This window comes from Dermacentor variabilis, chromosome 4, assembly GCF_050947875.1.
Source record: "Dermacentor variabilis isolate Ectoservices chromosome 4, ASM5094787v1, whole genome shotgun sequence".
NCBI classification, from domain to species: Eukaryota; Metazoa; Arthropoda; class Arachnida; order Ixodida; family Ixodidae; genus Dermacentor; species Dermacentor variabilis.
The window spans coordinates 125458079-125484541 of NC_134571.1; the positions used below are offsets into that span (position 1 = coordinate 125458079).

At 46.6% G+C, this 26463-nt stretch overlaps 1 protein-coding gene across 1 annotated transcript in view; it reads right to left on the reverse strand.

Moving 5' to 3' along the window:
- Positions 1-26463, reverse strand: part of LOC142579725 (exosome complex component MTR3-like) — a 46431-nt gene that overhangs the window by 4583 nt on the left and 15385 nt on the right. Inside the window, exons 7-8 of the mRNA XM_075690221.1 lie at positions 26086-26145; positions 15115-15228 (exon numbers count right to left, since the gene is read on the reverse strand). Coding sequence (XP_075546336.1) covers positions 15115-15228; positions 26086-26145 — 174 coding nt within the window. The remainder of the gene's footprint in view (positions 1-15114; positions 15229-26085; positions 26146-26463) is intronic.

A 26463-nucleotide genomic window follows, 5' to 3' on the forward strand; every position in this document is an offset into this window, starting at 1 on the left:
AAAGGTTATGGCATTTGGAAATCTCGTGGGATGTTGAAAGATGGAAGGAACTGGAAGTGACCTTGATGGAGTGGTGCGCTGAAGCTGAAGGCGCACAATGTCGCACGACCAAGCTTTTGCAGTGTGTCAGGATTCAACTCAGAGGAAAAGACACAGGTGAAGACACCCTATGCCCAAAAGTGAAGGCTACGCCCGATTTCCGCATTTTTGACCTATGCTTATTTACAAGTAGAACAGCTCTCAGTATGCCCAGCCCACTTTCTGCTTGAGAATTCAGTTCTTGCCAATCTTGACCTCACTTCTTGCAGAACCCGAAACAGGCTGCAGCCTACTTGAAGAGATCGTATCCAAAAGCTTCAGTACCATCAAAAGCGTATTGATAACCTGCAAAAACGATGAGAACGATGGAAAAATGCACGAGGCCATCATATCTTAATAGCTTCGGCCAGATGGCAGAAATTCTCCACGTTTTTGGCCACTGACTCGAGAACTGCTAGCATATCCCTGCCACAATAGGTTGTTGCAGGCTTACTGCATCAAAATGCAGGGTGGCAAAGTCTCCAGCAACTCGTTTAAGTGCTGCATCAACTGGAGATATCATACCTATTGCTTCTTGGTTGGGGCAGAATGTAGACAAACACATGAGCCATTCCACTCTGTGAAGGTGACCAGCAAAGCTGTTTAGCAGACGGCACAAAGGTGACACAGAATCTTGAACAAAGGTACAAACACATATTTATTTATATACATTTGTGTGGATGATTACACACACACACACACACACACACACACTATATATATATATATATATATATATATATATATATATATATATAATAAAGGAAAAAGGAGACACCCACCCAAATGAAGCTAAGTGCTACAAAGGAAACCCATAAGGGTTCCTCGAAAGGAAAGCTTCGCAGTTGAGGAAAAATTTGTCCTGGTCCTGGACTCGAACCTGGGACCAACTGCCTTTCTGGGGCAGCCGCTCTACTATCTGAGCTAACCAGGTGGCTAGCAGATGGCAGGCGAAGTCGAATTTATCAACAATTCGGAAGCAAAGGCAAGAGTTTGGCGCAATAGTTCTGCAGAAACCCACAAGGTGGAGAGGAGTAATTAATAAAAAGAAAATGAGACATCCACCCAAACGTAGCTAAGTGCCACTAAGTGCTGCGCTTGAGAGCAGCAGAATAACAGTGCGCAAACGGCCCATCACGTGGTATTTTTTCGTATTTGGCGGGCTTTCTTTGGAACGTGGGAAAAAGGACCACGTGAGATATATCGTGTTCGAAACAATTTATTGAGAGGTTTCTGAAGGTGCTCTATAACTTCGTGTATCACACTTGGGATCTGCAGCCAATACTTAAAAAGTTCATTAATTAAACATAACTAATCCGTTAGTTAAGGTGAAAATAAAAAAATAGCCTGAGTAACTCTAGGCCAGTGCCAACATTATGCATTCAGTTCAACTCACGTCCGGAGTGCCTTTAATTTTTAAACCTCTGGCTCAAGTTATGTGGGCATGTAGCCTCAGCATTATGAGAGGGATGAGTCATTATATTTTTGCTTGCTTAGAAGGTAAGACCCATTGTTGACGATGATAGTTTTTATTGATGCAGACCAATAATGCACAGAAGCCCAGCCATAAACAGCTTCGCTGTAGAAGATAAAGTTAAATAAACACCGCCGTCCAGTGTAGGAACAAAGAAAAGAAAGAAGGCGTTGGAATACGTAGGTGCTACGCCATGGCTCCCGTCTGAGTTTTTCTAACTTGTTGACATCTAAGCACCTATAACAGCACTGCATGCAGCAGGGAATTTACAATCTTGTGTCAAATACAGTGAAAAATCATTTGCCCTCGCTTCTGCAATGCTGTCATATCGAAAGCAGCTGGCCAACCAATGCTATTGGTTGATCTTGTAATCGCGAGGGCATTCTCAGTAATACATAATTGTGAATTTTGACTTAAATAAATGAAAAATACCCTTATGCGATCTTAAAAAGACAAAGGTCATTTCATCTTTGCAGTGCACGCAGCTGTGGCAGCTGCGCATGGCCTCCAAGATGACAGCGACATGATGTGTAGCAAAGTCTACCGCAGCTGCTATGGGTTACTGCAATGAGCTCAGTGCTATGCAGTATCGAAGATACATGTATCTTAGATACTACCTTAGATACTTTACGGGTGTCTTGTATCTGTATCATGATAGGCCTGGTAAGACGTGTATCAATATATGAATTTCCAATACATGAACTAATGTATCGTTTATCTTAAGAAGCAAGATACTGTTATCTCAATATCCCCGCGCGGAACTATAAACACTGGCTGAACTCCATTTCTCGAGCTGATAATGCTGCCACTGAACCACCTAAACAGAGCTAAAGGCAGCGACATTCTTCTATCTTTCTGCTGGAGCCCTCCAGCGAAGGCAGGAGATAAGATCTGCATGTCGCTATTGGTGGAGCAGAGTCACATGGTGGCACTCACACCGTCTAGACAAAATCAAAAAAATTAAATTAAATTATGGGGTTTTACATGCCAAAACCACTTTCTGATTATGAGGCACGCCGTAGTGGGGGACTCCGGAAATTTTGACCACCTGGGGTTCTTTAACGTGCACCTAAATCTAAGTACACGGGTGTTTTCGCATTTCGCCCCCATCGAAATGCGGCCGCCGTGGCCGGGATTCGATCCCGCGACCTCGTGCTCAGCAGCCTAACACCATAGCCACTGAGCAACCACGACGGGTGGACAAAATCAAGCGTGCGAATGTCTGCAAGCAGGCGACCTTTTGTTTTCTTGAATTCTTGTTTTGTGTCGGTGCCATGACACAAGCTCATAGCCACCGTACTGTCCTGCGTATGCCAATGTGTGCGGAGTGTCGCGCCAAATGTGATGCCGCTACAGTGCCTTTATTGAAGTGTCTTGCATGGCGCTTTGTTACGAAGTTTGAAGAATGTAAGAATGGGGTTGCTGTGCATCTAGTGACTTTCACACATTATTTAGGAATGAAAATGTTATACTTTGAGCAAGAAAGACAACAATTTTATACTAACAGACATGTCATTCCAAACTTTGACCAAACAAGGTTGGTCGCAGTTTTAAGAGATTTCAAAGCAAACATGTTTGTGCATACGCATTTGCTGCAACATTACAGTGGAATCTCGATAAATGGAGATAACCTAAATGAAACTGCGTCTTAAACAGAACACCATCCTTATGTTTTGTTGGTTTTGTATTGTCGCAATACAAAGCGGACCGTAGACAGGAAGATGTATTCAAGAATAGCAGGACAACTTGTCCAAGAACAAACAGGACAGAGAGACGTCTTCTTCGTCCTCGCTGAATCCCCTTGACCCACTAAATGAAGTCCTGTAATGTCCCTATCTTCGTTGTCGTCAGTATAGAATACATGCGTCATTTGTCCCTCCCTAAGAGAGCATCGCCCCGATGTTAGACCAGAACTGTCACTTGCGGAAGTAAGGGTCTCTCGCATAGTTATTCGCTCACATACGGCTTCATGCGGACAACGTGCACAAGTTCAGGACGGTGCGTGCGTCGCCGCATACAATTGGGACTATTGGGAACGACCTCGTATGTGACGTCTCTGAGGCGGCGCAATACTTGATATGGACCGAAGTATCGCCTTAACAGCTTTTCAGAGAGGCCTCGTTTCTGTACGGGTGTCCAAACCCATACTCTGTCGCCGACGTCATAGATTACCATTCGACGGTGAAGATCATAGCGCCCTGCGTCATAGTCTTGCTCCTGGCAGATCCACAAGCATGCGAGCTGCCGAGCCTCTTCTGCTCATTGCGTAAACACATCGGCGTCCGTATCAGTGTCGTCGAAGTCGTGTGGAAGCATCACATACAACATCGTTCGTATATCCCGTCCGTGAACAAGGGTGAACGGAGTCATGCGCGTCGTCTTTTGTTTCGCCGTGTTATATGCAAAGGTTAAATAAGGTAGGATGTCATCCCAATTTTTATGTTCAACATCCATGTACATGGAGAGCATGTCTTCAATTGTTTTGTTAAGGCATTCTGTTAATCCGTTCCACTTAGCAGCAAGATGTGATCTAAAAGTGCAGCTGTGAATGCGGCTCCTCGCTCTGTTATTACGACAGTTGGTGCGCCGTGTCACAACACAACATGTTCAATGAAAAAGCGTGCCACCTCAGCTGCTGTGCTTCTCTGGATTGCTTTTGTTTCAGCGTAACGTGTGAGATAGTTGGTTGCGACGATAACAAAGCAATTCCCTGCAGTAGAAGTAGGAAGTGGGCCCCATATATCCATTCTGATTTGATCAAATGGTCTTCGAGGAACCTGGACGGCTTGTAGGAGGCCGGCTGGTTTCAACGGAGGTAACTTGCACCTCTGGCAGTCGAGGCAAGTGCGAATGTGATGTTTCATGGTGGTGGTAAGTCTTGGCCAGTAGTACCTCTACTGCACTCTGACCAACGTTCTTGTATAGCCTAAGCGACCAGAAGTCACCTCGTTGTGACAGGCGTGAAGTACTTCCGTGCGAAGAGCTGCAGAATGACAAACAGATAGGGGGACCCGGTCGAAGAAAAGTTTTTTTGTGAAGTACTTTGGCCCGCAAACAAAACGACAACAGTCCTCTTGCGAAAACTCTAGGCAGTTTCGCAGATCTGCCTTCTAAGTAATTGATGAGATCAAGCAACTCAGGGTCGTCCTGTTGTTGTTGCGCAATGGTGGATGTGTCCAGAACACAAAGAAATGCCGAGTCTTCTTCTTCGGATGGAGCAGACGACTCTATCGGCGATCGAGACAGGCAGCCAGCATCCATATGTCATTTCCCCGACTTGTACTTGACAGTCACGTTGAACTATTGCAACCGTAGGCTCCAACACGCCAATCATCCCGAAGGATCTTTAAGGTTTGTCAACCAACATGGTGAATGGTGGTCGCTGACAACTGTGAAGTGGTGGCCATGCAAATATGTGTGAAATTTCATAACCGCCCATACTTCGGCGAGGCATTCCTTCTCAGTTGTAGAGTAATTAGCCTCTGTGCGTGAGAGTGTTCTGCTTGCATAGGCAAGTACTCTCTCTGTGCCCTCCTGCAGCTGCACAAGAACAGCTCCCAAGCCAACATTGCTGGCATCAGTGTGGAGCAATGTAGGAGCAGTCTCATCAAAGTAAGCAAGCACTGGAGGTGTCTGGAGACGTTCCCGCAAGTCATTGAATGCACCTTGCTCTTCGTCGCCCCATACAAAAGCAACGTCGTCTCTCGTCAGGCGAGTTAACGGTGACGCCAATGCGAGCAAAGTCCGCAATAAACCACCGGTAATAGGCACAGAGGCCCAGGAAGCGCTTGACAGCCTTTTTATCGGAGGGTACGGGAAACTGTGCTACGGCGGCAATTTTCCCAGGATCTGGGCGAACACCTGTGTGGCTGACGACGTGACCGAGAAACTGTAGTTCCACGAAGCCAAAGTGGCACATCTCTGGCTTCATGGTGAAGCCGGTGGACCGTATGGACTGCAGAACCGCTTCAAGCCATTCGAAGTGTTTTTAAAACGCTGCGGAGAATATGATAGACATCATCCAGGTACACTAAGCAAGTTTTCCACTTCAGACCCGAAAGCACAGTATCCGTGAGGTGTTGGAAAGTAGCAGGGGCGGAGCACAAGCCGAACGGCAAGACTTTAAATTCGTATAGGCCATCTGGCGTCACAAAAGCAGTTTTTTCATGGTCTCTCAGGTCTACCTCGATTTGCCAATATCCGCTTTTTAAGTCCATTGAAAAGAAGTAACCCACGTGACGAAGCCTGTCGAGTGAATCATCTATACGGGGAAGCGGGTACACGTCTTTCTTTGTCACCTGATTTAGTTTTCGGTAGTCCACGCAGAAACGCACGCTGCCGTCTTTTCTCGTGACTAGAACTACAGGAGATGCCCAGGGACTCGTTGATGGTTGGATCCTGTCGTCTTCCAGCATTTTTGCGACTTGTTGTATGGCTTTACATTCCCTGGGAGCCACACAATAAGGATTTTGCAGAATTGGTCTTTCCGTATCCTTTGTAATTATCCAATGCTTTGTTAGAGGCGTCCGTCCAACACTGGACGTCGACGCAAAGCAGTAACTGCACTTGGACAATAGCATGAGAAGCTGCTTTCATTCGTGCTGCGGCAAAGCAGTGCTGACGTCAAGTGCAGAAGCTGGGTTTTGCATAGGCGCTTCTTCGAGTAGTGAACAGCAGCCACAAACATCCACAAGACCAACAAAATAAGTCACAGCCATGCCCTTTTGAAGGTACCGTCGCTCTGTGCTAAAATTGGTTAGCAACAGGTTCGTGCACCTGTCAGTGACATTTACGATTCCTCATGTGACCGAGATACCGTGAATAAGCAACAACGTGGTTATTTGGTCGGTAACTCCCTCGCAATGAAACGGTGTGTCACATGCTGCTGAAACAAGAGGGTACATGATCGAGGTGGGATAACAACGTCGTCTTCTGCTAGATGAAAGGAGTTGCGTTGTGGTGATAAGCAATGGACTAAACCACGGCTCTTATAGAACGTCACCATGCGGTCCAGGATGTTAATTACGGCGTCATATTCTTCAAGGAAATCCATTCCAATAATCAAACCTTTACAGCACACAGAAAGAACAATGAAAGCGGCCACAAAAGAAAAATTCCGGATGCTAATTCTAGCAGTACATCTTCCAGTAGGCATCAGTAATTGCCCACCTGCGTCCTTATGTGAGGTCCTGTCCATGGCGTCTTTACTTTCTTCAGGCTGAGGATGAGTTCCTGACTCATTATAGAGAAGTCGGCACCAGCGTCGACTAACGCTGTCACCGGCTGTCCGTGCACATAAACATCAATGGCGGCGCTCACATTTTCTTCGGTCTCGGGGTTTATCGGCTTCACTTTGTTCAGCGGCAAGAGTGTTGGGGGCTTTTTATTGTCTTGTGGTGCGCCTGCGACCTTACCCCCAGCGGTCGCCGCCTCCAGTTTCCCCGGTGTGGGCTGGGTGACCTTCGTCCTCGGAGGTCAGCAAAAGTAAGTCCAGTAGGGGAAGGCATCTGACGTGGAGGGGTTGGAGAGCGCGACCGACGGCTGAAATTGGACTGAAAATGCGGCAGATTCATCCTTCGGGTGCGCTACTGGAGGTCCCTGAAAAGCAATTTCGGCCTGGCATAGTATGGCGTCGTCATCTGCACGTCGACCATAGGACCATGGACGTAAAGGTTGAAATGTTGTGTCGCGATGCCAGCAATGACGTGAAATGTGGCCAGCACCTCTGCAGTGAAAACAAAGTGGGCGCCGATCGGCGTTGGGGCCTTGACCAAGGCGCTGTGGACGGCGACTCGTGGTATAACTGTAGCTGCATAACGAGTGCACGCCTCGAAGCCTCCTCTTGTGGCGGCGACCAAGGAGCGACTGTTGGAGGCTGCTGGTATGGCGGTGTGGTTGTAACGGGTGGTGGACATCGGACAGTGGCTGCATAAGTCATGGGACGCTGGTGATCCTGAAGATCGCCTGCCAGTAATGCCTGTCTGATTTCGTCACGCACCAATCCGGCGATTGACGCTACGGGTCTATCCACTGTCCGTGTCAGAATCTTTTGAATTTCCTCTCTGACGAGTTCTCTGATCCATTCCCGCTAAGGGTTCCGATACTCGCCAGTCACTGTGGCGGCACTGATTGTGGTGCTGGTGGACAGTCGATCATACTGCCTGCATGTCTGATGAAGGGCCCACTCAATAGCCGTAGCCTCTTCGATAAAGTCAGCGACAGTGACTGGTGGATTCCGCACAAGCCCCGCGAACAACTGCTCTTTTACACCTCACATGAGGTAGCACAACTTTCTTTCTTCAGTCATGTTCGGGTTGGCTCTAAGAAAGAGGCAGGCCATGTCCTCAGCGAATATAGTGACCGACTCATTTCAGTTGTTGTACCCGTAACTCCATCATCTGCTGGGCGTGGTCGCATCGGTCGGCACTTGCAACAGTATCCATGATTTTCTGACGAAAGTCATTCCATGTTGTTAGGCTAGCTTCACGGTTTTCCAACCAAGTACGGCCACTGTCGTCGAGGGTGAAATAGATGTGGGAGAGCTTTTGCTGCTCAGTCCACCGATTAATCTGTGCGACGCGTTCATACTTGTCAAGCCAGTCTTCAATGTCTTCGAAGACTGCACCGTGATAGTGATCGGGAACCAGAGGATGCAGAATGGTTACTTGCTGTGGACTGGAAAACCGGCTGCTTTGGGGTGCTTGCGGGGAGCTGGTTTCGGCCATTGTGAGATGTGTGGAGCTCCCAGAGAGAGGTGGTTGAAGAGGGGACAACTCCGGGGCATGGCCTAGCAGTTCACGACTAAAGCGATGCACGGGTGTCGTAACTGGTGATAACGTGTCCGAGCTAGATGAACGACTCCCAGAAGGACTATGGAGCATCAGGCGAGGTCAGTACCTCGCACCTCCACCAATGTCGCAGTACAACGCAGACAGTAGACAGGGAGACGTTCTTCAAGAACAGCAGGACAACTTGTTCAAAGACAAACAGGCCAGAGACACGTTTTCTTCGTCCTCGCCGAATCCCTCTGACCCACTAGATGAAGTCCGTTAATGTCCCTATCTTCGTTGTCTGCAGAGAATACACACGTCAGTATTCATGCAATGGTATTCAGCTTTGTCTCTCAGTAAATGAAACTACTGATAAATGGAAACAATTTCCCTAGTCCCTTGAGGTTCCGTTTAGAGTCTAATGTCTATAGAATAATAAGAAATTTGTAAATGCAGTGAAGTATCTTCAGGTACAGATGGAAATATTGTATCAGATGCAATAATTGCAGTAGTATCTTGTATCTGTATCTCAAATACTACTTGCTGACCGAGTATCTAGTATCGTGTCATGATACAAGTGCAAAGTACCTTTGCCCAGCCCTGAATGAGCCCTTTCGCCTCCACTGAACTGACAGATAGAGGCTTTTCTCTCTTGGCTTGTCCACTGTGTAGCTTCCAGCATACTAGCGGAGACAAAAAGAGACAAAGCTGGGTGTCGGTGTGACAACTCCACAACTTTATAGTTGAAGGATTCAAAAATCTTTTTCGGCATCAGATTAGTGAGATGAGGTCCTTTAATAGTGGTCATTCTATGATTACTTAGAAAAGTGTTTCAGGGCCCTTTTAAATGAAGAACGGTGTTTAGAGGAACAGTGGCACATATAGGAATTGTTTTTACAGCCTTTGTCTACAACTGCTGACAAAAGCAGATTTACATTTCAATTACTGGGGAGGGTGGTAGTGTGAAGCAAAGGAACAACAGGAAGACAAGACAAATCACATCAGAGGGATTCTGAGGAGGTGCGGCATATGCAGAGTTGGTGTTCACCATCTGATTATCTCTTGTTCGACTGATGTTTTGGTGCGGTTATGTTTTTGACTGCTTTATAATCTTTCTTTTATCTTTTATAATTCCTTGCTGTACACAAACCAACAGCTATTGGCCAGGTTTCTTCAGATGTTACAAAGGAGGATGACAAAGAAAACACAAACCAAAAATAATAAAAGAAAGAGGAAGAGGGGAAGGGAAGATTTGCGGAGAAGAACAAAGTGAGCATTGTGACAAGTTGTTTGCCAAAAACTGGTTCAAAGCAGTTAAGGCAAACAAGGTAAAATGAAAATAGCTAAACACGAGAAAACACAGCTGTGTTATCTTACTTAGCCATGTCTCTCTCATGCCACTGCACAATATTGCTCTCACTGGTGAAAAGGTAGAGGTGCTAGCTGGATAGAACTTGTACTATTAGGACAAGAGCCTCAAAGCTACTAAAGGGCAACATTTCACTCTTCATAACTCTGTCTACACATTTTAAGAGGAAGCTTTAGCTCGAGTGCTCCTATATAAATACATGCAAAAGGAGAATTCGTTTTTGTTGGCAACCACTGCAACTAAATTTGGTGAGGTTGGCCACTTCCTTCATAGAAGAGTACAGAGGGGTACAAAAGCAGCCTCTCACAAGCAGACAAAGGCAACACATGAAATGGACAAGAGAAAAGACGTCAGCAATGCTATTACTGCTCAAACGCTATGCAGCTATAACTTGCTATAATTAAGCAAAAATGAGACATCCACCCAATCATAGCAATAGCTACAAAGGAAACCCATATGGGTTATTTGAAAGAAAAAGCCTCGTCGTTAAATAAAAATTCACCTGGTCTGGGACTCAAACCCGGGACCACCTCGTTTAAGGGGCAGCTGTTCTACCATCTGAGCTAACCAGGTCGCTAGCAGATGGCAGGGCGAAGTCGAATTTGTCAACAACTCGAAGCAAAGGCAAGAGTTTGATGGAATAGTTCTGCGGAAACCCGCAAGGTAGTGATAAGTAATTAATTGAGCAAAAATGAGACAGAACTATTACATCTAACTTGCTATAACTTCTATGAAGCCACTTCCTTTATAGAATTCAAAGAAGAGTAGAGAAGGATACAAAAACACTCTCTCACAAGATGACAAAAGCAACACATGGAAAGAAATAACATTTCATAAACTTAAATTGTCTAACATACAAGCACAAAGGAAAGCATAATTTATCCAAAAACTTGCAGCCTCACAAAATGTGCCTTCAGGATATCCCTACCCTAGGCGCGGTGCACGCTGCATGCAGGTGTACTTCCTATGGCAGCCTCCTCCCAGAACAGTTTGTTGCTTTTTTTATGAAGCCTTGACAGCTGTGCTTTCTCTGGCATGTGTGTAATGTTACGCGAGGGGTCATTTGCAAACACTTCAACTGCCGGCTTGTGCTTGCTTACAGGCACAGCATCCTCATGCAGTGGCACTTGTATAGTGTGATCGCTACGGCCAGCATTTAACGACAAGTTGACGATCCTGACATGCTGTATTTATAGCTACAGACCTCTTGCATAGTGACGAAAGCCCTGTGCCCACATTGGCTTCCTGCCACCATCACACGAAGGGTAGAGGTGTGGCCGAGCACAGGACGAGCGTGGGAAGTTTGTGGGCGGTGCAGACTCTGCTACAGGTCTCATTGAGTTGGCTGCAGTGCTCTGACACACACATAGCATGTGTGTGTCATGATACACCATGTGTCATGATACACCAGGCAGCCAACGCTGCCTGGTGTGTCATTCTTCATGATGTATGTAGTGTGTGCAGTACTCGCAACTAAACATAGAGCAAAGAAGGTGCACACGCAGGACAGCGCACGTCCTGTGTGTACCTTGTTTGTCCTGCTTTCCAATTGTGAGCAATGCACAACCAACATCATGAACGCATATCAACACGTTCAGTTTTCTATCCTAATGTAGTTTATTTCTTGTACACGGAGTTCTTTTCAGTGTTCCCACTTTTCGAACAGCGCATGTCCTGTGTGTACCTTCTTTGTTCTTCGTCCCATTGTAAGCGTTGCACTAAATACATCATGAAAACGTACCAACTGGTACAGTTTTATATCCCAATAATATAATTCTTGCTTTAAGAAACATTACTGCTGTCGCCTGCAAGGCTTTATATGAGTGACACACAACTCACGGTGCCACTGTTGCTCATGTGTGAAAAACAAATAACTAGCCATGTGTACGCTGTACACATTACTATTTAGCTGCACCTAACTGTTGCAATTAGTGTGAAATACAGACGAACGATCAGCATGGGCCAAAGCAGAGCCCATGCGGCCCACAACCTTCCAATGTGCATCCTGTGCTCTCCTACATGTCTTCCCTTATGATGGTGCCAGGAAGCCAATGTGGGCACAGGGTTGTAGACATTATGCAAGAGGTCTACAAGGCTATAAATATCTAGCATCTCAAAAATCCAAGAAAGGACCCAAGGTTTGAACTTCTGGTCTTGAATGAAGGCCTGGGATGTATTGCTCCCCTCTAAGTAGACAACACTCCTACTGCAAAAGTTACAATATTTTTCTTTACCCTGTCCACTTGCATGTTCCAGTGCTTTTCATACTAGAGGGTTCTCTGCAAGCAATGTAAAATGGTCTCTACAAAGGTTGTGTGTTATTGTCATCAACAACCTTGGTTGTTTCTTCTTAGTATAAAGCTTTATGTGCACTTCACTGTGCTATCTAATTGTTCACCTAAAAATTGGGAGTGTGGCATGTTAGCCACCACATTTCGTGGCAATGATGCACAAAAATCACTGGTTACAGGTGTTCTATGCTAAAAGCACACTTGTGTTGCACACTCGTACATGTATGTTCACTATTTCATTATAAGCGTTACCTTTTGTCCCTTCACTTCCAATATTCCCCGTACTCGAGGCAGAACTGTGATTGGCTACTGGGCCACTGGGGATAAAGACCGCCACTTGTGGGTTTGGCATACGGTAAGGAACACGCTAATGTGCCCAGTTCGAGAGGCTTCCTACTGACCACTCCTGGAACCACCAGCACCATCACTGGCCAACTTCAATAAAATATGGCCGCAGTGGCTACCTCTTAAGCCTGCCTCGACAAATTGGAGACCTCAAATGTTGGCAACATGACACTCCTGACTGAAGACACCATGATGTGCTCCCCATCAAGTCTCTATCATCACCCGAGTTATGCATCGGAAGCCCGACCATCAGGCTCAAGCAGGAGGCATGCTTTTTTGCTTCATGGCATCACATCACAGCTAGAAATGTACCACATTACAGTAGCTATGGTTGCTCCTGCTCTGTGCTTCCGATATCCTGCCTCCTGGCTCTGGAGGCACTCGAAGTAGTCGGAAGACATGCTTGAGGCCTTCTTGCTTGCACTACCTGAACCAGCAGTGCCACTACACTTGCTCCTAGCAGCACATTCATGATGCTATGTACCTTGGTCCTACACTATGGTTCTGCCTCCACCAGCCACATCAAATTCTTCCGAAGTGGCACTCACTCCTTATGGTCTGCTCTTGAACTGCCTTTGGCTATCTCCACGGGTCCACCACCTGATTGGCAGTGCCTTCCAAGACACCAGTCAGCAAGGACTGTGTCTCAGTCCTGTCCTTGCCACCTCCAGAGCCAGCTAAGTTTCCCGAGTTGACCACACTTCACCACGGTGACACGCCTTGCACACAGCCCACCAACACTATCACCTTGTAAAAGCAATGACAGTCAGACCATAACTAACATATGCAGAGTGGATGGGCAGACCATGTTAGCTTGAGACATAAGTCCTGACGATCTTCCAAATCAGCCACCTGTGCCTGTCCTCTAGGCCGTACATGCACCTGAGCCCGACAAGCAACATGAATCACGTGTGATCAGTTCAATGTGCAGATATTCGCTGTACAATGCCACTGCCAGCGTCATGTGTCGACTGTCAACGCCGTCCTCAAAATCTTCAGCGCCACTTATTACAAGCCTTCCATGCACCAGGCCTCCACCGGACAGCGGTCTTCAACTTTGATTGCCCAGATATGTCACACAAGGCGAGCAGACATCAACGAAATAAGGCACACTCAGTATCAAAGACAACAGGCTGCCAAGCATGATTGGTTTAGTCCGCTTACAGCTCTTTTTGGAGCCTTCAGGTTCCATCAAGCAGGTGCTGTATCCTACTCTTGCCAATGACATCGCAATATTCCCCACCCCCTCACCTGCACACCTACACCTACGATGGCAGCATCTAATTGTTTCGTGCACATTGTGCAATGATGCCATGTCCCTCTCACCCTGGACCTCCGGAGAACTTTGTTCAGCCCTTTCGCTTCTAGACGGACCCCACTTGGACTGCCAAACAGGCACACAGAATGTCTGACAGTGTACACAGTGTCTTTTTCCTGTCTTGCGTCTTTCGTATATATATGTTTTAAGTGCTACACACTAGGAAAGGTAAACCTCTGTGGTCGCACAACAATCAGCTGCTGCATCGTTGAGGAAGTAAACCATCACATGCAGATTTGGCATGTAGAAAAAAAAAAAAAACTCTTAGCGCACCCGGTCTGAGTGACACTGTCTAGCTACCACTTCCAGTAACATCAGTACCATGACTGAAGGCCCTCAATAAACTGTAGCCGCAGAGGCCCCCTCTTTGGCTCATTTCCACACATTGCTAGAATGATTGCATTTATGCTGAATTTCTACCGTTGGCTGCACAGGTCTCGGGGCACTGTTTAGATGTTTGCAACATCTTTTCGTCCAGGGACCTCCGACTCTATGTTGAGAATAAGTCTTGACTTGAAAAAAATAAGAAAGAGTAAGAATGTGAACAGCTTCAGCAAGGCCTTACATGACAGGACAGAGATCTTGTCAACAGAACATCTGTGTAACATTGTAAGATGGTTAGGAACAATACCACTAAGTCAGCACCAAAAGAACAGCACAATGATGAGCAAACCATCATGGAATTTGTTCTGAATTGGCACAGAGGCACAGCTTCAGTGCACTAGGAAAGACAAAAAATGGGGAAGACTGCAAATGTGCGGCAGGTGCAATAGTTGGTTGTCTACAGCTATACCCATTCCAGGTGAACCCTAGAACATTTTTCAGAAAAGATTCATGACGTGATGTCCTTGAACAACGAACATATTCTGCACCTTTCTCTGGAGGCGTGGAATCGCTGAGCTCGATGTCGTGGATTCACTTCCTTTTTGTGGCATCCATGTTACAAAAGAAGCAGTATACAAGAATGACCATGTGTTTAAGTTTAGGTCTATATTAAAGAAGCCCAAGTCGCTAAAAAATTTTGTTCCTACTGCCTGTATAGTCTGTGCCCATGATGTTCTTTAGGGGGAAAGAAGGCAGAAGACCCTGCTGTTATAATAATTACCGTTGCTCGAGCATTTTACTTAAAGAGCCTCTCAACAGGTTTGAGCATTGCAAATAGACAAGCACAGTGCATAGATCACACTGTTATGATTGTGTCTGCAAAGTATTACACTGACACAGGCAGGAAAAGCTGCTGAAAATGAAAAGAAAATCCTGCATGCCCTTCTTCTCAAAAAAGCAACAAGGCCTGCCAACTATATCACATACATGTGGCCCTTCTGCATCGTACGTGCACCTATTTTCACCTCACTGTAAACCAGATGGTGGCCTATTAATTAGCCCGCCACTGCACATATAGCAACGTTGAGCAGAGGCTCGTGTATTGAAGACAGAATAATTGGTCAAGCTGGCCAAACTTCACTTACCGATACTACGGAGGCAGCATCCAATTCACCATCCTGTACTAATGCAGTGACTTGCTGGAGTGCAGGCATGAATCCCAAAGTCATACGACCAAAACTGAGGTCATCCTTTGCATCCTGTAAAAGGGGAAATAGAAAAGAAACTAGCATTGTTACGAGCCACAGCTAACAACCAATTGTGCTCAGTTAAATATTGTGACACGATATGCAAATGCAAGGTGCAATACTTCACACGATAAAAAGTACTTCCGAAACCCACTCTTTTACTTCAGATCAGCTGAATGTCAAAAGCAAACAACACCAGCCACATCATAAAAGGAGTACCGAACCACCCCTTGCAGTTGGTGATAAAATAGTCCGTGGATAGCATGTACTGCGGTGAACATTTCAGCCAAATGTTGCAGTCGTGCACAGTGCGTCGAGCTTGCAAGCAGAGCGAGGTCACCTTTTTCTCAAACACACTCTTACCAACAGAAGCCTTCTCCTCACTATTTTCGGGTGCTATAGTTCATCATATAGCATATTACCATACACGGCTGCTATTGGCCAATAGCTGACATCAACCAAAAGGGTGTTTGGATCAGTGCACTTCTTCGTACTGTTACTGTGTACACTTACTGATGCAGTTTAATGAAAGAGATGAAGTAAGTGAAAGCTGCTTTAGAATTTTTGTAAGAATTCAGTACTTCCGGAAGGAGCCAACTATCGACAGCTCATGCTCAGCTGTGGCCGTCTGTGTAGGAACTAAACTTTGGGCAGATTGCTTATTGGCGTCATAGCTATCGGGTCTCGGTAATTTCAATTAGTTTTGAAATAGCCTCGAAACACACGAAACTTGGTCAGACCACACGCATGCTTGCAAGCGCATGCTCAGTCCTGGCCGCTCCTAGCTAGACACTTTGGCAGACATTGAAATGCGCAGGTTGTGTGTGGCTACTATCCGTCGGTCAAGTTAGTGCAGGACAAAGCGGGTCTGTACCATGTAGAACGGCCAAAGAGGAGCATACGAGCGCGAGTGCGAATTCAAGTCCTGTCGTGTCCAAGGCAATTGCTGTGCATACACATTACAGTTAAACGTAGCTGTGGTTCACTATGTAGCATACAAACTGCAGCCACCATGGGGTGCTGCAACGAGTCCACTGACTGAGCATAATGCGGCTTGCTGAGGACAACAGTGTTTGGCAGATCGTAGGCGCCAAAATCGAAAATAGTGTCACCTATGTGACCATCCAAAATCAAGTTTGAACTCCGTGCCACGGTGATGTTCAGGAGGCAGAGGGTTTGGGCATGCTCTGCTTCGCCATAGCCTTCGCAGTGCAAGGCACTGAAGAAGGAGCGGGAGCACCATGAAGGAGATCATAGGCGACCAGTGATTGCCTATAACTCCAGTTTTGCTCAACGCATTAAAGTACATTTACAGGCAAGGTATTTATTTCTGACATAGTCTATTTTAACTTCAAATGCATTTCTAGACTTTGATAAAAAGTGGTTCAGGGCCCCTTTAAGATGTTAACCAGTTAGGAAAAGCCCAGTCATCCCCAAAATGATTATGCTGAGTACAGCTCATTCGTGCTCTAGCTCAGCACTTAAACGTCTTGCACAAGACAACCTTCATTCAGTCTCATGGAATATGCCAATCACAATGTTCGCTACATAATGAATGTGTTAAACCTTCTCTTCGGATGCATCAAGTTGCACTATGAATATATTGCTGTATATCAACCTTCAGCCATTTGTACTAGCCGCATGGTCAATAACATTGAGAAATATAGAAGTTAAAGGGACACTAAAGGCAAATATTAAGTCTAGCTAAAGTGATAGATTAGTGCTCGAGAATCTCTAAGGCGTCGATATTATCATGAACAGCGCCTTAATAATAGAGAAATTGAGGAAAATGCACGACATGGTTAGAGACTCCCCTGGGACATTTAAGCACTTGTACGATGACGAAAGCACTCTTCAGTTAAATTATGTCACTAGTAGTCAACCACTCATTCCACAAAACATCCTCGTACTGTATTATAAGATGAAATAAAATACTACTTGTCCAGTTCTATTTCATGTTTAGACAAAAGAACTCATTGAAACTACCCTTGACAATGACGCGGGCGGTCGAACAGTTTCGTTTTCTCTCAACTGCGCGCTGCCCACGCTTTCGCATTTCAGTAGTTATCGCGTAGTGCTGCTGTGCTGGTTTTCCTGGCTTGCAAAACTCGCATAAACTGCAAGTATCAGAGAATTCAACTTCCACGTGCTGTCACGAGATGCTTGAATGGTCTACATCACTTGGCCAAAAAGTAGCTGCAGCAGAGAATCCGCAGCTCTGACTTTATCTGTCTTGGCTCGGTACTGCCGTCTGTCGGACACCGTTTCACTTCCCAACGGCAGCAAAGGGCGGTGATGGCGTATGCACCGTCACCACTCCCCCGGTTTGGTGGCGGGAGATTTGAATTTCGAGAAAGGTATCCAGGCCCTTCAGATGCAATTTTCTCGTAAACTAAGTCTTTTCCTGGCACAAAATGAACGTTGCGGGGTTTCTGGAATGGTATTTAAACAGTTCTTGTTTACTCAGTGTCCTTTAGTGTTTTTTTAAGAAAGGGCTGTTTAAGCAAAGGTGGTAACTGTTGCTTCAGTAATATTGCTACAGTCGAACCCAACTATATCGAACCCGTTTACATCTAATTATTCTGTATATTGAACAATTTATGAGCACGGTGTTGTTACAATGAGTATATATGCAAAAATTATGCCTACATCGAACAAAAGTAGCTGCGACTCCCTTTATATCGACTTCTGGGTGCAAAAGTGCCCTCAGAAGTTGGCTTTCCCTCGCGATTGTGGGGAAACCCGGCGGCCCGGCTCCATCCAACTGCTCTCCCTACCGTGACCACGCCACATCAGGCGAGCCTACGACACCCCCCTGCAAAAGATGATCTTGGCCCGGCTGCAGCGCTTGCTCAGACAGCCAATCAGAAGCTCTTGTGCCCTCGTCATGCAAGATGGCCCAAGTGCGAGTTGTCTCGCTGCTTTTCTGGTTCATTGTGTTTGCGCCTTGTGGGCCTTCTCCAGCAGTGTTGCTGTGATGAAACGGCAGAATTTGTCTTTCACCGTGAAGCTTTAAATCACAAATCGTGTCGAATATGGTGAGAAGTCGGATGTTGCTGCAGTATGTAAGATTCTGAGGAGCTTTCTCAGCATGATCTTAAGGAACAAGGGGGAGATTAGGGCTAAGGCGGACAAACTTGCGACACAGTGCCCGTGGCACACGATGCGTACACACGGCCGTGTACAAGTGGTTCATCTGAAATTGCTTCAGACGTGCCGGCTTCCGCATGCTCAGTGGTCACTGAAAATTATGATGAGTGTGACAAAGCCATTGCCGGTGTCGCCAAAGTTTGGAGCGAGCTGTCAGAATTTCCGGAAGCCATTGATGCATCAACGGTCGACGAGTTTATGAGTGGGAATGATGGTGTCGTGACACAGGAGAGGCCGAAAACGAAGACTACAGTGCCGACATTGTACCAAGCACAAGTGAAAGTGGGAACAATGAGAAAGCAATGATGATCCTTTGCCCACATCCTCGAAGGTGATTGGTGCACTTGCACTAGTCCGGCGCTTTTGCATGAATGTGGAAGGTTGTGGCTTCAGTTGCTCCGACTCCTGAGACGTTGTGGAGACATGTGTGCGTCGTAGTGTGCAAAATTGCCCAAGTAGAAGAAACTACAGGACTATATCATGTGAGACTAAGCTAGTTTCAACAATAAAGTGATTTTATAAATGGTATGTGCCTTTATGACAATCAGTTCTCTGGCAGGCTTATATTGAATTATGCCCTATATGGAACTGATAGGCTTTTTTTTTTGCGAGTTCGATACAGCCAGGGTTCGACTGTACAGTACATGCATACTGTGTTGTTGCTTCTTGGCGATGCGCGCAGGCACCCCAACAAAGACAAACTCCTCCTGGGTCTCGAGCTGTCGGATGAACTGGCAAGCGCTGCAGTTGTTTTTGTAAACTGTAGATAGTATTCAGTGTTTCACCCCTCATTTGTGTAAGATTTTGGTGGAGGTAGGCGTTCCCCACCCTTGCCTCAGAGCTCCGAAGCGGACGCACCGTCCAGCTTTCCACCATGGCTCCCAGTGACGACACTTCATCTGCACCTACACCGACGACTTTATTAACAACGTACGTCACGGTTACCAATCCTCGCGATCCTGCCATTTTCTCCAGTCAACATAATGCAGACATTGAGGACTGGCTCAGCATATATGAGTGGGTTAGCCAAAACAACTGCTGGGACCCTACCATAATGCTAGCAAATGTCATATTCTAGTTGGGCGGAACATTGCCGCATCCTGTTGCGGACACACGAGGAGGAGCAATCTAGCCGGGATGCCTTCATGGAGCAGCTCCGCAACCTCTTTGGAAACCTGACCGGTCACCAACTGGCTGCAAGAAAAGAGCTTGCTGTCAGAGTGCAGTCTTCCACTGAATCGTATGTATTGTACATACAAGACGTGCTCGCTCTTTGTGGTCGAGGATGTGGTCGAGAAAATGGCCCACAAATTTATTGAAAATGGCACCTTTTAATGGCACCCACATTTATTGAAAATGGCACCTTTGTGGTCGAGAAAATGGCCAACGTTGACAAAGTAGGCTGCGTTCTCGAAGGGATCGTGGGCGATGCATTCAACTTGTTGATCTACAACAATGTTTCCACCATCGACGTCATTGTCAAGGAATGCTGCCACTTTCAGCTGGCTAAAAGCTGCCATGTCATTCCATAGTTCTCCCGTCTCCCTAACACAGCTGCAACGTAATCCTGCATCGACCTTGCCACTGCACCCTCTTCAATGAGAATGTGATGTGTATTGTTCGCTGCAAGCTCGAGGGTGCAAGTCCAGCCCCATTCATTCCATGCCCACTTGACCAAACCACTGACCAGTCAGCATCAGCGATCTCCCTCATTCAGGCAGGTGTGCGGCAAGAACTTGCCAATCTTGGGTTTCCTGCTGCCTGCTCTGTCCCCCTACCTGGCCCTAGACCAGTGCCAACAGCTGTTTCTCACAGCGACCTATATTGTCCTACCAGATTCTGCTACTCTACTGGGTGGAGAACTCCAGATGACACGCCTGTCAGCTTCCGTCGCCACTGCTGCACTTCCTGGACGTCGCCGTTTTAGAGCCACTTTTCCCCTCTCATCACCTATATGCTGCTCCTCACCACTATTCGCCTCGCTGTATGTCTCCACCGCTGATGTTTCTGTAGACAACACTCGTCCCACTTGCCTGCCATCACCTCAGTGCCGTCGGTCCCTGTCGCCTCAGCCCCGCTGCTATTCATCGCCAACCAATTATGGACCCTACCCAGACGGAAAACTAGAGCATGCAGCACCTGGAGGTAGTGTTGCATTATTTTCATCATGCTGAAATCCTCCACTGATGCTCGCAACAAACCAGAGCTTACTCAATTTTCGCGTCGATGGTGTCCCTTTGATGGCGTTAATTGACATTGGAGCCCAGGTGTCCATAACGTGTGCCAACCTCCATTGTCGACTTAAGAAGGTTCTCACGCCTGCTATTGCATGAGCCATATGCGTCGCCGATGGCAGCACTGTTGCCGTCGCTGGAATGTGTACTGCTCAGATAAACATCACCAGCCACCATGTTCCAGTTCGTTATACAGTGCTGAGCATCACCTCAGACCATCAGTCTAATGCAAGCATAAGGTCATGTAGACCTTATGCTTGGATTAGACTTTCTTACAACGCATCCTGCTCTGATTGACTGTTCTGCTGGTACCCTTTGCCTTGAATTTCTTCTCCCGCACACTCATGCCACACTCCCGAACACCTTTAGTACGATCACCTTCGTCCACCTGCCACCCAAAGCCTTGACTTTTGTCAATTTGATCTCGTCTTTCCCTGCGCCCGATGGAGATTACGTCGTCACACCTGTTCCCTGATGTCCTTTTGATGTGCAATATCACTCCGTCGTAACTGTTGCCAGTAACATTACATGCCTCCCCGTCGTCAATTTTGGCCTGACAAAGAAAGTTCTGCCCCAAGGCATATCGGTTGCCATGCTGTGTGCTATAGCGGATGACAACGTCACAACTTTTTCAGTAGACGTCTGCTCCGATTCTTCAGCATGTCTACAGGCTGCAATTTGCCTCAATGCCGTATTTAGTCCAATGATTGCTGCGGACGTACTGCCTGAACAAGCAGCAGCTCTATGCAACTTTCTGGTTTCCTGCAGTGACATCTTGGACCTCAACAATCAACAATTGTGTCATACTTCACTTGTTAAAACATCCCATAAATTTTGGTGATGCTAGTCCCATTAGTCGCCGACCATATGGAGTTTCTGCATCAGAGAGTACAGTTGTGGAAGATGAAGTGAACAAGATGCCTGCCAAATGCATTGTTGAACCCTCGTCGAGCCCTTGGGCATCACCCGTTGCGCTTGTTAAAAAGATATGTGGCACGTGGCACTTTTGCGAGGATTAACGTCATCTAAACCGAATTACTATAAAGAATGTGTAGCCCTTGCCTCGCTGCAACAGCGCCCCTGACTGTCTCCACGGTGCCAATTACTTTTCATCAATAGACATTCAGTCTAGTTATTGGCAGATTTCTGGGGATGAAAAGGACCAAGAGAAGTCCGCATTCATCACAACTGATGGACTACTGCATATATCCGCACAATGAACGCACCATTACAGCGAAGCTGTTAAGGGCTAGTTCCCCCAGGATTATGTTCGTGTGTAGACACACGACATGTGGGGCGATACCGAAGATAGTGCAATGCCAGGCCTATTCGTGGCGGAGGTGCAGTTTGCCATTAGGGAGCTCACATATACAGCTTCACTGGTCATCCTTCTTCACAGAGTGGAATGGCACTGAGCTTTTTTTCCCAATATACCGAAGCAAATTTGGGGGGTGCGTTCATCATGCGGGGTAAATTTCATAGAGACATTTTCTAAACAGCAAAAATTGAAAAGTAATACGGTAATGATTTGGAACATGCATAAGATAACTAATTGTTCCAGTATAAATACATGTATACCATTTACAGGCCATGACTTCACACCGCATCGGAACCAGCAGACCTGCCATTTAGGTCGCTGGCCGCATCATCCACGTGTGGTTACACTACAGAATAAAGAACCAACGTGTCAGCCGGTTGATGTCGGCGCGGCCTAGGCCAATCACGTGCGGTGAAACTGAAGGTGCACTCCGAACAGCGATCTCCGATCGTGAAGTGCACACTTGTTTTGACAAGCACGCTGTGTCTCTTTCCTCGACCATCCTGCTCATAGCCATGTCAGAGTTTATCGGTGTCTGATCAGCATTTCTTTTTGGAGAACAGACAAACTCTATGTCCTGCAGCAGGCGTATAACCCAACTTAAGGGGCCCCTGAAACGTTTCGGACAAATTTTGTAGACGCGTAGGGTACAGCTAAAGTTAATCATTCGCACCACAATTTGTGTGAAACGTCTCATATTAAGAGAGCTATGGACGATTACAGTTACCCTCCTCCATAGTCATGCATTTTCTCCTCAACTTGTTCGCCGAGTGATCGGGGCTAAGCTCCGCCTTCACTGGCTCTGCGTCATGATGGCGTGTCATGTCGTCGACTTCCGGTTCTCTAGGGAGGAGCACGTGGAGCCTCTCCAAACTCACCGCCAGCTGCTTGGCAGTCGAACCCAAGCGAGAGCTATCGATGCAGCCTGCGTTGCGAGCTTTCTGTTGCAGCGCCGAACGTGTCTGGTATTCCGGTAACCACAGACGAGCTGAGCATTTCGAGGGATAGAGGCATAAACTCAAGCTGATGAAGGAACTTTAGCGTAGACGTACGTGAGCTGCCCGATCGGTCTCCATGGTCAAGCCACCCGTTGGCGCAGAACTTAATCAGCCAAACAAAGAGCTAATATTGCTCTAACCAAGTGTAAAAAATTTTAAACATTTACAAAAACAATGTGTTAACAATTACACTCCTGCAAAAAATTTGCACCAGCAGCAAGGTTGAGCTCCGTGCCACCAGGTGGCTGCACCGTGCAGACCATTCGCATTTGCGCTTCTGCTCATCCCGTAAAACAACATGGTCACGTGGCCAGGCCCTGTCCCCTTGCACTTGCATTTACCCTAATACTGGACTCGCAAAACGCTATTGCGTTAGTAATCTTCCGATGTAAAGTGACAGCCCCCATCCGATAGCGGCAGTCCGATGCACTGCAGCCAGTCCGCTCGTCTGCTGCCTTGCAGAGGGACACGATGTCGCAGCTTGACACAATGCCAGTCGCTACATTAGCAATCTAAAATGCAACAAAGTCGAATCGTAGTGCTCGCGAAAAGACTGAGACCAATTCTGACCGGGGAGCTATCGTCAAAATGGAAGACGTTGTAACACAAGCAGACGACGCTTGCTGTGTGCCGGAAGTGCTTAAGTGTAGGGAGAAATTGTTCTTGTGCACTCTCTGTTACTTTTTTTTATAGAAACAAATTAACTAACATTCCAATTATGAACATCATTTGTTCACCATAAAGGTGGAAAAATTATTGATGACACGACCAGGGCAGCCAATGGTATAGGTGGCCCTAGTGATGTCAATTGGGTGATTTACATCACATGGGTAGGGGCAGCTGAAAATTCCGCCGCGCAGTGCGCTGCGATCGGCAGCGATGTACATTTTTAATACCTTATAATAAATTACACGCTTTACGCGGAGCACTTAGATGCGTCAATTAATGATCAGAAGGACCTGCTCTAATGACTCAGTACGTTTGAAGAAAATAGTCAAAATCGTTTCAGGGTCCCTTTAAGGCCCAGCACACACATCAAAACACAAGGCAGGCGAAAAACTAGCCACAGACACGCGAATTAGACACTACTCCTGACTACGACTACTATGCCAATCAAGTGCCAGCCGCCCCTTTTTCACTTACACTTGGCCGTGCGCCATGCCTGGCAACGCATCCTGCGCCCTCCTATTACGTCAGCTTTTAAAGTATGTAAACTGCATATGTTGCAGAGAGCCAATTGCGGTTTTCTCTCTCTTGAATCTGCGAGGTGCCCTTGGGCCAGCACTGGCGAAAAGGATGCGTTAAGCATTAAGTGCACTTGCATTATGCACATGTGCAAGATTCAAAGATTGTAGTCTCTCCAATAAACTACAGCACGGCCGTTCGATTCGTGGGACTGAACAGTAGCAAATTTGGGGGTGCGTTCGTTACGTGAAGAAGAGAAAACCCAGATTTTTCACAACTAATCTGGGGGTGCGTCCATTATGTGAGTAAATACGGTATATCAATTTGAAGTAATGCCATTTGGTCTGTGCAACGCACTAGCAACGTTCGAACGTATGATGGACTCTGCTTCAAGTGTTCAAACGGTCAACATACCTTTGCTGCCTAGACGACGTTCTCATATTTTCCCTACATTTGAGACACACCCTGAGCACTTATCAGCTATTCTTCAAGTCTTCCCCAAGGCTGAGTGACCCTTCAGTCGCCGGCAGATTACAGTGCTGGGCCACCTTGTTGATGCTTCCGGTGTTCAACCAGACATGGAGAAAATTCGTGCTGTCACGTCTTTTTCCATAGCTCAGTCTGTCAAAGACGTCCAAAGTTATGTAGGACTCTGCGCCTAATTCCGACGGTTTGTGAAAGATTTTGCTGTGGTTGCCCAACCTCTTACTGATCTTCTGACGAAGGATGTGCCGTTCATGTGGGGTCCTGCTCAAGCTGCCGCTTTTGCCCACCTCACCAACATTCTCATTACTCCACTTATACTGGTCCACTTTGATCCGTCCTCTTCTACAGACATCCGTACAGATGCCAGTGGTCATGGGATCAGAGCCGTTTTAGCCGAACGCCATAGGGGACAGGATCATGTTATCGCCTACACTACCTGCCTCCTCACAGCAGTGGAGTGCAACTATTCGATTACAGAGTGCAAATGCCTGGCTCTCATCTGGGTGGTTTCTAAATTTTGCCCATATATTTATGGCTTGCACTTCTTGGTAATCACGAACCATCACACGCTCTGCTGGCTTTCATCACTCAAGGATCCTACTGGTCGGCTTGGTAGCCGGGCTCTGTGGCTACAAGAACACTCCTGCACAGTTGTGTACAAGTCGGGACGCCTACATCAAGATGCAGACTGTTTATCCCATCCAGTGGATGAACCGCCCACCATTACTGACGCGATACGTAATGCTTGCGTTTTCTCCATGTCTCAACTGCTCCACATCGCCGATGAGCAACGCCGTGATGCCATCTTGCGCGCCATCATTGATTGCTAGGAATCTTTGCCTTCCAATTCGTCCGTTCACTTGTTTGCCCTCCGGGATGGTGCATTTTACCGCCACATTTGCTCCAAATTCGCTTCTAGCCAGATTAATGGCAGGCAGCGAGCCGTTGTGATAAGCTTACCACTAATATGTTCATACGAGTGGCTCATCAGTGGTAGGGCCAGAGATCACATGCACGGGCTAGATCAAGCTCAGGTTTGTTGGAGATTGGCTGGCAGCTAGTGGCCTTTGCGAACCAAGTGGGTAAAGCTTGCATGCAGGCAGAAAGCTCTGAACCGAATCTGAGCAACACGGTCTAATGTGCTGATGTCATGCAGTCAAGGTCACAGTATCTGCGCTTCATGATGACACATAAATCACTTCCATAGCCTCAATCATCGCAACATTTCGAGCTGATATTACTTCACTGATGCACAACACCGAGAGCAACTGTAAATTAATTTTCCATGCTGTTGACATTATAAAAAGGAACAAAACTGATTTTCTTGAAATTCATTTCTTTTTTCAGACTGCTCAATTATTCAGACAATTTTGCGGCTTACTTTGACCCAAAAAGTTATCCAGCGACTGTACATGCAGGGCCCTTATTATAGAGTTTTCCATTTGGTTTATAAGTATACCACTGCACAAAAAGACAAACCTAATCAAATATTACTCACCACAGGTGCCACTTCTTCATTATAAGTTGGATCAATCAGGCAAGTGCTGCCATCTTGACGCTGTGGGCATCAACAAAATGAACAAGTAAACCACTCTGGCCTGACCTGCATGTCAATTTTGGTACACAGCAATAAAATGGCCTCACTGCAATTAATGAAGGAACTTAATGGTGCCATCTAATGCTCTTGCCTCCTGAACCCCTGATGACCAGTCAAGTTAGGTTCATGTTACAGGCAGGCGTGCAAACATGGGCACAAGAAGGAATGGAAGGACAACACAAACATTGATTTTTCTTGGGTCTGTGTTAGCCCACCGGCCTATAGCATGAACTTAATGAGTAACGTGAATCCCCACCAACTTGCTCAACTTTCATTCGT